Source organism: Lepisosteus oculatus, chromosome 11 (assembly GCF_040954835.1).
Source record: "Lepisosteus oculatus isolate fLepOcu1 chromosome 11, fLepOcu1.hap2, whole genome shotgun sequence".
Lineage (NCBI taxonomy): Eukaryota > Metazoa > Chordata > Actinopteri > Semionotiformes > Lepisosteidae > Lepisosteus > Lepisosteus oculatus.
Window position 1 is genome coordinate 19953622 of NC_090706.1, and position 15141 is coordinate 19968762.

At 43.0% G+C, this 15141-nt stretch overlaps 1 protein-coding gene across 8 annotated transcripts in view; it reads right to left on the bottom strand.

Moving 5' to 3' along the window:
- Positions 1-15141, bottom strand: part of dnm2a (dynamin 2a) — a 98866-nt gene that overhangs the window by 49878 nt on the left and 33847 nt on the right. For 5 of the 8 annotated variants that reach the window (XM_015349052.2, XM_006631498.3, XM_015349051.2 and 2 more), the window contains exons 5-10: positions 13929-14027; positions 13030-13190; positions 12411-12553; positions 10332-10467; positions 5672-5739; positions 3778-3916 (exon numbers count right to left, since the gene is read on the bottom strand). In XM_015349052.2, the coding sequence (XP_015204538.1) occupies positions 3778-3916; positions 5672-5739; positions 10332-10467; positions 12411-12553; positions 13030-13190; positions 13929-14027 (746 nt within the window). Of the gene's footprint in view, positions 1-2069; positions 2209-3777; positions 3917-5671; positions 5740-10331; positions 10468-12410; positions 12554-13029; positions 13191-13928; positions 14028-15141 lie in introns of all 8 variants that reach the window. The other 3 variants (XM_015349050.2, XM_006631502.3, XM_006631500.3) reach the window with 1 other exon arrangement.

Below are 15141 nucleotides of genomic sequence, written 5' to 3' on the forward strand. Positions count from 1 at the left end.
ATGAGGGAGCTGTGAATTGTGCACAGCAGGTTCCATTGTGCCATGCCTTGAATGTGCGCACTGAAGACAATCCTGTCCAATCTTGAGAGACCAGTCCAGTTGGACTGGCTCCGTTGCGTGTAGTAAATCTAAAGCACATGGTGCACAGCAAAGAATAGAGGACGACTTCCCTTATTTCAAAGTGGAATGTTCCTGATGTTGCAGCAAACCTTAATCTGACAGAGTGGACTTTAGCTGTCCACCACAGTGTTTGAAACCCACTTGAGCAAAACTGAAAAACTGCAGCACTCTTCCTCTATAGCAAAATGGATTATACCCATCTTTAGTAATGACGGCAGTCTGCTATTTGAGATACTGCCTGTGTGTGTTAAGTGCCAGCTATTTTCTAAGAACAGCTCCGGCTGCTAATCAGCTGCTGGCTAGACATTTTTAAATATCTTCCCAACAATCAAAAATAAATATGTAATAAAAATTCAATTCTTATTGCTTTAAAAGTGGCCTTGATTCTTCTTCATCTGTCGGATGTCATGTTTAATATTGTACCCCTTAAAACTGGGGAAATGAGTTTTAAGGAAATGGGCTCCTTGTTGCATGAGACACGTACCACAGATACACTTCCCCTGCTTAAGAGTTGTGTTTAACACTACTCTGCTTTCCTTGTGGACTTCCTCCTCCAAACAGGTCTGGTGTTGAGTTAAAGCATCTCTTTTTACTGGAGAAAGGGTCATATGATAACTTGTGCACATAAAATACGATATACAATATAGATAAGATCTAAAAAATGCTAATTAAGAACAAACCAAATTCAAAGATATTTTGATCTAGTCCTACTCTGTATTGTATTAATGAGCTAAATAATTACAAGTTCTTTCTTAGGAAAAAGTGTAGACACTTTCAACTAAATCTGAAGGCAGAAAAAGTGATTCAAAATCCAGAAGTGCTTATTGGAACCAGATTTGGTGATCTCTTGTGATACAAGATAGGCTTTTGCTAAATACATCCCCTAAATCCATCGGAAACTGTGAGGTGGCACCTCGTGTAAAGCATTCAAGGTAGGGTTAGAAAACTCTAGTTCAATCATTTTTGCTCCTTCAGTAAAAGGTCTGTGATTTTCTTCCACCAAACTCTACAGTGAGAACATTAGATGGAAATGGTCTGTTATGTCAAATGCTGAAGCAGGTTTCAATCAAAGTGGAACTAGCTGAACATAAAAAGCCAGGAGGCAAACAGCTACAGTAGAGCGAGAGCAGATTTAGGCTAAATCGTAAGACTGGACAAGACATAGTTTATACCATCTGTTCTTTTGCAATCATTCCATTTCTAACTTGCTGCACATCTCAACATATGTATTCACATAAAGGCATATTTTCTCCTGTATAGGTCTGCAAGGATAGCCACAGATGTCTGTCTGACTTCACTTTCAGAATTTTCTCATAATAGTTGTTCCACACTTCAACTCATTTGAAGCCAACGAGATATCCCTTCACACATGGTGTTAACACATGGATTGAAGAAAGTCCAAAAGGGTAGGCATCCTGTCCATATAAAGGGGCAGTCAGCTCAAATCATGTTGAAGTGTATTTGGAAATAAAACAGAGAGAAGTGGCTTATAGGGAGGTGATGCCAATCGTGACAACTGATCAGCCAGGGAAACTGGCTCCAGATTCTAAGAAGACACTATTCAAAGTGAATGATCTCTTACTGTTACACGTCATACAACTTCAACAGGCTTGTGACTAGTGTGTTTCCAAATTGCTCCCTCTCCCAGAGTCCTCTTGCACTCATCAGCTTTGACAGGTCTTCCCAGAAGCCATTTGTGAAGGAATGGTTATTGGGAAAGGAAAACCGTAACAGAGCAACAGACATGAAAGCACCCATCAGGGCGACAGAGGCAACAGGAAGGAAGATGATTTTTTGGCAATCACAGATGATATAAACTGCCATTTCCAGAGCAGGGAATTGGGTTGATGTTGGGTATGATGGGGGAGCAGACACGACAATATCAAGGATATTTGCTTTCTTTTTTGCTTCTGACATTTATGGTCAAGGATGCTCAGTGGTTTATTTACCTTTTCTGCACACTTTCGGACTAAGGCGGTAAGCTCAGAGACGACAAGGTCAACACATTTCAAACTGGGCTCTTTCAGTTTAAGAATCTGTTTTTTCACAATGGCTTCAAAAGCCAAATCGGGAGTAAAGAGACCAGTTCTGGATCAGGCACACAGAGGAGAAGGGAACATGCAGCCAAGAGATGGATGGAAAAAAAGGGATGGGAGAGAGAAAGAGATAGCAAGACAAAAATGCATTTTTAGTTAGTTAATTCACATCTCTGTACTAGAACATTTGAACATACATGTATATCAAATTACATGCAGCATGCTTGCTTAACTAAGTTCCTCCCATGAGCTTTCTCCACCTGTGCACAATTTTGAAGGACATAATGACCTTCTCTTGTTTGTAACTGTTCTTCTAATCTTGTGGAAACACCACAATTTGAGATGAAGATGGCCATGCAGTTGAAACAGTCACACAAAATTGCAGGGATCAAATCTTGAAGGCTAACCAGAAGCACTGGACTACAGATGAATTCTTGTCTGTTAAAAACAGCCCATAATCATCACTGTATGGACTGCATACACAGAGTTCAGACACAACACGTGTCTATATCAAGTCAACCTCATTGTAAATCACATGGCTTCAAGCTGGCAAGACGATTTTCATTTTGTTTCATTATATATGCTTTGATCTGCGATGGCATTTTCAATCTACCTATTTGACAACTGCCAGTGATAAAAAAGGTCAAATGTATATTTTTAGATTGCTTGTTTATTTTGCTAAATGATTTGAGGAACAATGGTTTTGTAAACAAAACCCACATTTTAAAGGATAAGGATCATGCTTTTCAAAGCAATTCCTACAGTTTTGGTGATCTGTCTCCACAAAATACAAACCACAATGTCTAAAACCCTTTATATATATAGGGGTTACCTCCTGAATAGTCAAAAGATGCACCCTGCTCGTGTTTAAGTGTTTTGCTAGGGCCTTATTTAATTTCCTACTGGGTGAGCTCTTTTATTTAATCTGTTTCTGTGTGAACCACAATGTTATACATTGTACACACAGACACGCCATTCTAGTAAAAACACTTCCTGCTGGATTCCTCTGAAATCCAAGCGAGAAAGAGGTGAAGCTCACCACTTCTCTGACTATGTTTTTTTTTTCTCTCCAGAGCTCTTTTTACAGGGCCTGGGGCTTTGAAGTGAGAAGAGGCAGCACTCTAAATGCGTGCTTCTGGATCTGGGGAAATGTCGTGCACAGAGGAGGAGGAGGAGCTCATGATGTATCGCAGGAGAGGAGCTCTGGAAGCAAGTATGCGTTTTTTGGGGGAGCACTTCGACTATTTAAAAACACACGTATAGTGTTCGCACCCTAGAGGTGTCACCTTCTAAGAAACCAAAGCCAGCAAGCACTGCCACATGCCAACCTGGGGCTCCCACTATGCCACTCAAACCATGCTCTGGAAGGAAGCAGAGCTAGGATACTACATAGAGCTTAGATCCAACAATGGATTGTTCAGGTTTCTATGTATTTCAGCTCTATGAAATACCAGGATTGATGCTGCAGCAAAATGTGAAAAATAGCAGCACCTCATTACCCCTACTGGTATATGCCCTGCTCCCCTCCCACACGAGAAAGCCGTGGCAGTGCCAGCTCCAGGCAGACAGGTGATCAGCCTGCTCCCTGGTCCTGTACTGAAGGGCTCTGCTCCCTTAATACCTTGTTGGCGCACTGCCTGACTGTATTGATCAACTCCTGAATGACCAGATCGATACATTTCAAGCAGGGCTCTTTCAGCTTAATGATCTGTTTTTTCACGATGGCTTCAAACGCCAGGTCCGGAGTGAACAGCCCCGTTCTGATTGCACACACAACAAGGAGGACGGGGAGGAAGCATGAGGAGGATAGACAGAAGACAAAGAGAAAGGGGAGGGGGGGGAGAGATGCAAGGGGTTTAGATTTCACAATTTTGGTGAACAAAGATGAATCCCAGCTGTTGTTCTCAACAAAACTAATGGTGTGGTTGGAAACAAAGGACAAACAACCCTTCTGGAATCAAATAATTCCCTTTAGAAGATCTGGGCAGATGAAAACAGGCAAGATGAGTCAGTCCTAACAAAATAATTCTTTTGAAATTACTTCCACCCGAGTTCTGTAATTTAATTGACCCTGTATGTTAACCTTTGCAGTTCTAATGAATTGCCAGTATTTTTCAGATTCCCCTGCTCAGTTTGGAATTTGTTGGTAACTGCATATGCTCCTTTGGGACAGCCCCTTATCTGAGCTGCCTGCTGTATGACAGGCCTAGAGTGAGATCACAACGCTCTCAAGCTAAAGGGAGCGCAACATGCCCCAAGTGATGTCATTATGCGGCATGCTAAGGGTACCCTAACCCAGGGGTTCCAAATCCTGGTCCTGGAGGACCACACAAGGCCGCGTCCTGCTTTTAGTCCAAGCCGAGCTCTCAGTTACACAGCTGAAACCCTCTAGTGACTCAATAATAGTTTTTATCTTTTTCCTAGGATTAAACATGAAGGATGATTGCCTTTTAACTACTTCAGATGCCAAATTACTCAACTTCTGATTAGACCAAAAACTGGCAAATATTCCAATCGCGAAATGTGTCAGTTCAATTAAGGATTCAATTAGGCAATTAAATTGGGCTGGACTGAAAATCAGCAGGTGTGTGGGCCTCCAGGACTAGGATCAGGAACCCCTTTCCTAACCCTCCCTTTGGGTTTCAAATCCTGTTTATCACATACCAGCAGGGTACAGTTGGCCAACAACTCAGTGGAGACTTGAATGAGTTATTCTGTGGTCATATGGCTCTACTGTGTTCAAAATCAGTATCTTTTGGCAAATTAAAGCTTTACAATTCAGTACTTTTCTGTAAGACTACCGCCATCAACAATTAAGGCCAACCCTTTAATGGTTAGTTAAAATGATGCAAACTAATTTAAAATCTAACAAATTGAAATTGAAAGTGCTTTGAATGACATCTAGGGCCATTGAAATTTGAGCTGTAAAGATGGATGTTTGGACTTCCAAGAGGCCTTGAGGGCAGCTCACCCACGCTTTACCCAGCTGAACAGCCTCCTAATTTTAGACAGCACCGCTCGTTAACTGACTTAAGGGGCTTTAAAATCAAGGGAAAAATAAAAAAAAGATGAGAAACGGAAGTGCAGACACAAGGATAAGGGGCAAGAGTTACAATTCTGAACATTCAAGAGGTGAAGCAGTGTAAGGGGAGTGAGAATGACTTCAACAAAGAGACGGGCTGATTTAAAAAGAAAATGGGAGTTTCTAAATGACAATCTGGTTCATTCAAAGAGTGTACACCAGTAGACAGCTAAAGTGAGGCTCATTTTGTGATGATACACTGCGTGCATGCCTACATAATCAAAACCTTACAACAAAAAAAGGCTATAGTACCACACAATCACATGCTCTAATGGAACTTTTGCAATGCTCTTGACTGGGATGAGCTTACAACTATTTCTCTATCTACTAAAAGGTTTTACTAAATGTTTTCAAAACTCTAAATAAAGAAACAGGAGCTTAGCAATGGATGCACAGAAATGACCAAGTGCCCCATGCCATTATGAGTACTTGCCTGACACCGTGTATGTTCTTGATGGCGTAGCTAATTTCTCTTCGGAGTTCCTTCTCGTCAAACTCCATCTGCAAGATACCCAGCAAGCACAGCTCTTTATTCCCTGGCTCTTATTTTACATGTGGCCCTACTGTGACACCATTGCAAGGGCATAGCCCCAACTGGACCTGCTGCCCATTTCACTGGGATTGTGAACTTTGGGGTTGCTGACCCATACATTTTCATATACAGGAATCTCTCACTTTAACGGTGTGTCCATTAAAAAAAAAAAACTCAGACCAAAAGCACTATTATTCAAGAAAAATATATGACCTGTATACTAGGGCTGGGCGATATGACCTCAAATCAATATCGCGATAATTTCCCACATTTACCTCAATAAAAATAAAATAACTATAATTTTTTTGAAACCCTTGAAATTATCAGATTACATGATATGCTGAAAGATCATGTTTTAAATATGCAAAACTATTAAACTTAGTAAATGTCAGACACCACAGTTTGAGAACAATATTTCCTGAGGGCACAACTCTTGTCAAGGGCTTGAATGAATCTTTTGCATACTGAGTGGCATAAGTAATTGTCTGTGTTAGAGACAGCTGTTTGGGGGAATCGCTTCGGCCATAAGTGTGTTTTTCAGTCTCTCTCTTTTTTTTGGGCCATGCACTCTTCGTATTACACGACATGGTTTTGTTTCAAGTGATGAAAAAAACCTTTACTTCAGGTGTCACAAATAAAAATTTGCTCCAACACATAAAAACACCCATCATGGGCAACTGACCTCAATAGGGCACCATTGAAATTCATGTCTAATAGACCTATTTCTTGAACTTGAACTTTATTGCCATATGTAACCGGTACTGGTACAATGGAATTCTTATTTACAGAAAGTCTCTCGATTGTAAAACAAGCGTAAAAAACAAAAAACAAAGTGCAAACAGTGAATCAAGACAATATACAAACAAACAGTAGACAATGTGCAAGTAAACATTTGCAGTTTAAATGTAAACAATACAGACGTGTAAACAATGACTGGAGATGTGCAATAGATAAGAAATCATAAAGAGGTAGATGGTGATGGTGCAGGTGTGGTCCGAGGGGGATGGCTAAATGTGTTCGCCAATCTCACTGCTTGTGGATAGAAGCTATTGAAGAATCTAGTGGTAAGTGTCCGTATGCTCTTATATCTCTTGCCTGAGGGCAGTGGGGTGAAGAGCTCATGCCCGGGGTGGTGACTGTCCTCTGTGATGGCCAGAATTCTGCCACGGCAGCGGTCCTCATAGAGCTGTTTAATCTCTGTGAGACCACAGCCGATGATCTGGGCCATATTGACCATTCTCTGCAGTGCCTTTCTTTCTTGCGAAGAGGTGTTGCCATACCACACGGTGATCCCGTTGGTGAGGATGCTCTCGATGAGCAGCGGTAGAAGTTCACCAGCACATATATTGGCATCCCCCATCGCTTGAAGCACCTCAAGAAATAAAGGCGCTGCTTAGCCTTTTTCATGATCGAGTCAGTGTTCACAGTCCAGGTCAGATCTTAAGAAATGTGAATTCCCAAAAACCTAAAGCTGGTGACTGTTTCCACTTCCGTTCCACCAATACTGAGTGGGCCGTGAGTGTGTGGCCTGTGTCTCCGAAAGTCCACTATTAGCTTTTTCGCTTTCTTCACATTCAAGTCCAGGTTATTGCTATGACACCACCTAAGCAGCTGTACGACTTCATCCCTGTAAGTGGACTCATCATCATCACTGATCAGTCCTATTATAGTGGCATCATCTGCAAACTTAATGATGCGGTTGTTGCTGTGTCTAGCTGTGCAGTTGTGAGTGAACAGGGAGTACAACCTTGGACTCAGACAGCAGCCTTGTGGGGTTCCAGTCCTCAGGGTGAGTGGTGTTGATGTTTTATTGCCTATCCGCACCACCTGTGGTCTCTCGATAAGAAAGTCCAGCAGCCAGTTGCAGACACAGATGCACAGACCTAATCCCCTGAGCTTTGTCACCAGTTGACTGGGTATGATGGAACTGAATGCTGAACTGTAGTCCACAAACAGAATTCTCACATACGAGTTCTTAGTGTCCAGGTGTTCCAAGGCTGTATGCAGAGCCAGGGAGACAGCATCATCCACTGATCTGTTGTTCTGGTAGGTGAACTGCAAGGGGTCCAGGGGCTCTGTGATGGAGGAGTTGATGTGTGACAACACCAGCTTCTCCAGGCATTTCATCACCACAGATGTTAATGCTACTGGGCGGTAATCATTCAGGCATTTCACTTTTGCTTTTTGGGGAGTGGAACAATAGTGTTTTTTTTAAAGCAGGTGCGGACCATGGACTGACAGGGAGGAGTTAAAGATGTCCGTAAACACTGTGGTCAGCTGGGCTGCACAAGTCCTCAGGACGTGAGGTGGTATCCCATCAGGCCCTGCAGCCTTACGGATTTTCACCCTGCTCAGAGTCTTCTGCACGTCCTGCTCTCAGAGTTTCAGAACAAACTCGCCCTGCAAACTTGGAGTCTTCTCAGCATTGCCCGTGTTCAGAGCATCAAAGCGGGCATAGAAATGGTTCAGCTCATCAGGCAGGGATGCGTTGTCCGTGTCAATCTCCTGGCTGTAGCCCTTGTAGCCTGTGATTGACTATAATCCCTGCCACAGCCTCTGGGTGTCAGTGCACTGCGTTTCAAGCTGCACTCTGTAGCTCCGTTTGGCGCGTTTTATGGCTTCCTCTAATGCATACCGTGATGTCTTGTACAGCTCTTTGTCCCCCAATTTGAACGCGGTGGATCTATCTTTTATTTTATTGCGAATGTCGTTGTTGAACCACGGTTTCTGATTGGGAAATGACCTAATTTTCATTTCTGGTACACAAATGTCAGTGCAGTATTTAATATAGCTGGTTACCGCATCCGTATACTCATTTAAATCTGTCGGGAGCTCTGAATGCGTCCCAGTCTGTACTATCAAAGCAGTCTATTAACCTGCTGTCCGCCTCCTCAGACCAACAACGCACTGACCTGTTCGCAATCGGGGAGGTCTTCAGCTTCCGTTTGTACTCAGGAAGCAACAGGAGAGCGATGTGGTCCGACTTACCGAAACTCGGTTTGGGAAGTGCTTTGTATGCTCCTTTTATTGTTGTGTAGCAGTGGTCCAAAATATTGCCTCCTCTTGTCGGTACAGTGACATGCTGAATGTATTTTTGCAGTACTTTCCTCTGATTGCAGTGGTTGAAGTCCCCAACTACAATTGAGACAGCTTCTGGGTGGGAGTTTTCGTGCTTGTTGATAATGTCGTGGAGCTCGCTATGCGCTGCTTCCACGCAGGCTTGAGGTTGAATGTAAACGATTGTGATAATAGTGGTGGAAAACTCTGCAAATAAAAAGGTCGACATTTTACGGTCAGGTGTTCTAGATTCGGTGAGCAGGATTTAGAGATTACCTTCACGTCGGTGCACCACTTGCTGTTGACCAGGAAGCAAACGCCTCCTCCTTTGTGTTTGCCGGTTGCTTGGTGGTTTCTGTCAATGCGGTAAACGATGAACCCCTTTGGCTGGATGGCGGTGTCCGGGACGCATGCATTCAGCCAGGTTTCAGTGAAGGCATAAACACAGCATTCCCTCAGGTCCCTTTCTGTGTTGATCCGACAATGTAGCTCATCTATCTCATTGTCCAGTGACTGAACATTAGCTAACAAAATAGATGGCAGCGGTGGTCTGTGCGGACGCCTTCGTCCACTTTATTGCAGGCAAAGTCCAGTAGTTCTGAGTTTAGATACATTAAAGCATGGGGTTTATTGAATTGCCTTTTCAATGGCAGAAAGATTTCCAGTATAAGCTGCTTTTTTGGACACCTGACCAGTTTTGTGGATGTTTCCGTAAGGGCATCAAATGCTCGGTACTTTAAAATCTACAGCAGTTCAGTGCAGCGCCCAGCACCACTGTCTCTTCATTTCATTTCCTTGCATGTGCCTTTGAAGAATCTGCTTTTCAAATATTCATCTTTTACTGGAACAGGTTTTGATGCCAACAGAATGAGAAATGAATCTGAGACAACCGTTTCTTTCTTAAATATGTGAATTAGGACAGCATGTGAAAACTCTGCATTCTGATGTGAGGCCTGTTTTCATAAGACCCCCCTCAACATATGTCAAAAAGGACAATCACAACGCTACTATGATATACAAAAGACTTGATACAACCCCATGTTTATTGTACTGTCAACATTAACAGATTAGTTTCCCTTTCGAATGGACAACCAAATTGCCAAAGATTCTTAACTTTATATAGTAGAGAGACCCCCAAACTTTGTCCTGGTGATTGACTCTTTGATTGATTAACTTGGTAACCAATAATTTTAGCACACAATTATTTAGGTGAATGAATCTTGTGATTCACTTACTTTTGAATCTGCACTAATACTTATTTAACTATTTATTTTTCAATTGCATCCATCGGTTACTCTAAACAAACCCTTTCTTTTAGGAAATTAAGGACTGGATCTAATTAAACAAAGTACAAATGTAACATGTAAAGAACTACAATAGATGTTCAAAAACTTTCAAGCTGTACCTGTCTTGATTTTAGGAATAACGGGCATCTTGCGTTTGCAAAGTGGAGTGAAATGGAACATTGAGGTTGCAGCCAGGACAGCAGGGAGGGAAGACGTACCTTGACAAGCTCAAAGGGGAATCTCTCATGGAAGATACGGTTGATTCGCGCCCCGCCAGAGAGCTCCACGGTGTCCACTTGGTCTCCTGAGCCTTCGATCCGCTTCTCGAAGTCCACGCCAAACTGCTGCACCATCCTGGGGACAAAAAGGACCTTTGAGAACCCTGCAGCATCTATGGCTGACCAGACAGAAATGCTGCCAGGCACTCAGAGCAGAGGGCAGATAAACCAAGACTCCCAACATTTTACTAGCATCATAGGTTCTCGACAGATATAAATCTTCATGGGTGGCATGGTGCTGCAGTGGCTAGCGCTGCTTGCTCAGAATGTTCTGCCTGTAGTTTTGTGGGTTCCCTCTGGGTGCTCTGGTTTCCTCCAATAGTCCAAAGACATTCTGGTAGGTTAACTGGCTTCTGGGAAAAATTATCCCTAATATGAGTGTCTATGCTAGTGTGTTTGTGTTCGCTTGCCCATTGCTTGCCAAGATAGGCTCTGGCTGCCCTGTGACACTGAAATGCATGAACCAGTTAGAAAATAGATGGATGCATAAATCTACATCTAAATTGTATAATTAATTTGCAAATTAGAAGCTATAAGAACCCAAATACTGCCTATGAGGCTCTACATGGCTTGGTACCTCAGTACCAATCTGAGTTACCATCATCTCGATTCCCAACTTCACAACCTTCGTTCTTCTAATTCTAATCTGGTTTGCCCCCCAAAACTGTCGCCACTCTATGGGTGACAGTGTCTTCCGTTATGTTCCAAAGCTCTGGAATTCTATCCCTAAGGATATCAGAGAGTCACCTTTCCTGTGTTCAATTTAAACTCAAAACCTTATTTAGAAGGGCTTTTATTTAACTTGTTCTGTGTCAGCTCCTTTGCTTTCCTTCTGTTTCCTTTCAAACACTCCCACTGTGTATCTTTTTTTTCTTTAAAGCACTTTGAGAATAAAGTTACATAAAAAAATATTATCATTATCATCATCATCATTATTATTACTATTATTCTCAATTTTACTATTACTCTCATTAATATTTTTGTTGTAATTGAAAACTGGTTAATAAACAGGATCAACCATATGATGTCAACAGGATTCATTTCTGGACTTCCTGCACTTCCTGATCTAGATCAATGGTCCCTTCAGATTCTGGAAGAGCACAAATTAGATAGAGGCTGTGGCATGCAGAAAACAAAGACCTTGAAAGTCCAAAAAGAGAGATACAATTATAATTGGGAAGACTCTTGGCTAATAAAATTTAACATGCCAAGTGTGTAAGAAATAGGTACACTGTACTATCACATGGGTAATTCTGAGCAGCAGGAGGCTATGCAAGAAAGGGTTCTGGGCATTTAAGTGGATTCATGATGAGTGATGTTCTCATCAAGACAATGCGGGGAGATATTAAACAAACAATTCTCAATAGGAAAGACTGCAGTCGATACAGTATGTGGTGATACAGTTTGAGAACCACTGGAGTAAGGGTTAGGTAGCAGTGGCATAATACAATGAACTAGATTTAACTGAGATAGCCAAGATTGAGGTTAGCCAGCATTAAATGTGAATGAGTTTTATTCCTATTACAGGTTAGAACAACACTCCCTTATTTAATGGAGGGCTACAGGTTTTAAAGGCATCTTAAGATCATCAGAGTTTAAAATCCAAGGAGACCAGAATACAGCTGCACAGTTTGCAGCCTAAAGCCTCAAACTACATGAGAAGAATAAAGGCAAGAAGAAAAACAAAATCCTGTCTGATGTCTGCATTACCCTCAGTTTTTGCATCTTCTGTGTTTATCTTTCAGTGCCATACCGGTCTTAAAAACATGACCAGCAGCTGCTAACACACAAAATGCCAAAACAACAAAGCCATTATTTTTAGTGCTTTGAACTAGCAAGCAAGGGTTCAATAGTTAATTAATAGGGAAATGCCAAAATCTAAACAAAAGGGCCATGACACGATTTATGTTGTCTATTCTAAAAGACTGGGTATAAGGAGGCAGGCTCAAACATGTGCTTGAATCTTGGGATTCGCATGATGACCTCTAGTCTCAGGGTAAGGGATAGGGTTCCACTCACTGCAGCAGGGCCTTGGTTTTGCGCGTGGGGTCATCTGGTCGGAAGTTTTTGAACTCCTCCACCTCCTTCTCCAGTGACAGCAGCTGGCTCTGCAGTTTGCTGCGCAGCGCGGGCAGGGTGTCCCTGATGTGGTTGGTGAGTTGCTGCCAGGAAAATAAACCAGGCACCGCCAAGTTAGAGGACAGGCAGGTACCGATGACGAAGCCATGTGACAGTTACCTTTTCTGTTCTTTTCCCAGAAATGATTTATAATAACCTGGGTGTAAGGAGGGAACCAGCCTCAAACTTCCCTGGTTAAATCACTGGGATTTACTGGAAATAACACTTTTGTCAGTGTGTATTACCCAGGGCTCTTTGCAAAATACTTAGATGCCTAGTGCTGGTTTGGAGGTACCCCACCAGAAATATATCCACTGAGTTTCTTATAGTAAGACCGAGTGAATGTCACAGCGTGTTCTTTAGGTTTTTTAAAGATTTTTCAGAATATTATCCTAACTCTTGAGCCTGAATACAACTTCACAGCATGTTTAAAGTACTACCACTCCACTGTAACCTTAACTTGGAGAATAAGAAGGTTGTCATCTGCTAGGTGGACTGGCCTGTGCCCTCCCTGTCTTACCTGATTGAGAGTCTTCTGCAGGTGAGAGGTGCCCATGCGGTCTGCCATGTGCCTGTAAGCCGGGTGAGACAGGAAGAACTTCCTCTCGGCTGCAAGGGCGGCTTTGATGTCCTTCTTCCCATCTATGTCCTTCTGGCTGCGGTTCACCACCCCAATGTAGCCTACAAAGGCAAGCTCAATCAGGGCTCTACCACTCCAGTGGGTCATGTACTTTAATTAATCTGCAGTTTGTGATACTGGGGTAGATTCAGAATTACATCAGTTTAATTCTCAGGTATTTTCATCTGGCCAATGCCCAGCTCTTTCCATCCTTTGTATTAAATGGCTCTGGCTAGATCATTGCCTGCTTGACTTACAACAAATTAATTAGGAAGATGGCATAGACCCGGAGTGGTGCAGTTCAGTGAGAGTGCCATTTCACTGACACTTGATAGAACAATGCATGCTGTTTTCACATTTCATTTTCTGCAAAGACTCGGGATGACAGGTCTTCAGCCAGTCAGGAAGGAAAGACACTGCCAGGACCGTACAGCAGTGATACACTTCCCCTCAGCACTTCCTCTCACTGCAGTTCCGAGACTTTTTAAAACGGTTCCATGCTCTTATCAAGCATTTCGGCATATACCCTTTTAGCAGATGCAGCCAACATAAAAAAACAATGTAAAATGATAAGTGCTGGATTTACATTTGCCACTGCAGTTAAATGATAAATATTAGATTCTTAGAAGGCATGTAGCCATAGTGGTTGCAGATTCACTTCAGCAGGGAAATGACAGCTGGGTGACAATGGCTACATATCAAAGGGATATGTGTTTATTTAACATGCTCTCAAACACAGGTGGGAACAACACACAACAGCAAGAGAGCAAGAGAAAGATGATGTCTGACGTAAATCCTACCTCTCCGAAGAGGAAGCAGCTTGTTTTCCAGGATGTCCCTGGCATCCGTGCCTTCATCCATCAGATCCAATTTGGTGATCACGCCGATCGTCCGAAGACCTGTCAGGCACACCAGATGCTCACTTTCCAATCGAAAACAATAGAAAGGATCTCTTTTGTTGGCCTTGAATTCCCACAAGGAGTTCAAAGCGGGGTGCTCTACACCATTGCAAACAGATATAGCCTCCCGAATGTCAAACTTGCCTTGAATTTAAACCACAGGCATCAAACTGGCAACTCAAAACGCAGCATCCAAAATCAAGAGCACACTTTGTGCTTTAGCAAATTCAACGCAAGAAAAAAGGTGCGGCACTGATATCACCTATCAATAATCTGAACTGGTGTAGCGGCAATCCTTGTTAATAAGACAGAATTAAGTGTTGCGGTGCTTTCCCAAATGAGGCCCCATCTCTCTGTTCATCTCTGTGGCTGACACATGCAGGCTGATTTAAAGATGTTTTCTTTTGATAAGGCTATCATGATCAATGGTCATCCATTGAGTGCCAGATGGACATCTGGACTGCATTCCTAGGTTTCAGGAGTAAGTGACTCATATCTCACCTTGATCAACCAATCAGGGACTGGTAGGGCCGAGTAACCGACGTGGGACTCTGATGCCCATGGAACTTGCAGCCAATGAACGAGCTGAAGTTCCTCCAGGTAAAAACAGGCAACACAGAGGGCCTGAGAGAATTCTGTGGACTTTTCTAAAGGGAATTCAAAGGAGAATTCCAGGGCAGGATGGCCCAGGAGCAGAAGGCTCCCAAGGGCAGGACATTCTCGCAGCGCACCTCCTGACCATCCTGAAACTCAGCCCGGACAACAACGGAACGGCCAGTGTGTCCGAGTGCCAGAACTTTCCTTTGTTCCGAGAGTCTAGAGCCGAGGTTGCCAGAGAGTAACCAGAGGATCCACCCGAGGTTAGCACCAGCAGCAGGCCTCATGAACAGGTCAGAACTGTGGACAGCTGAATCACTATTCAGAACTAGCTCTTCATCAGGAACGAACCGGTCCTCTTCCTGACTTGCTGGGACCCACAGTCATCTTTTTTCCTGTGCTAACTTTGCTAGTTAAAGCCAACACTAACTAGCCGGTCAGTGAACATCAGCAGCACACCGTCGCAAGTTGCACAGCACAGCCTGGCATGGAGCCAGAGAGCCCGCAGGAGATCTGA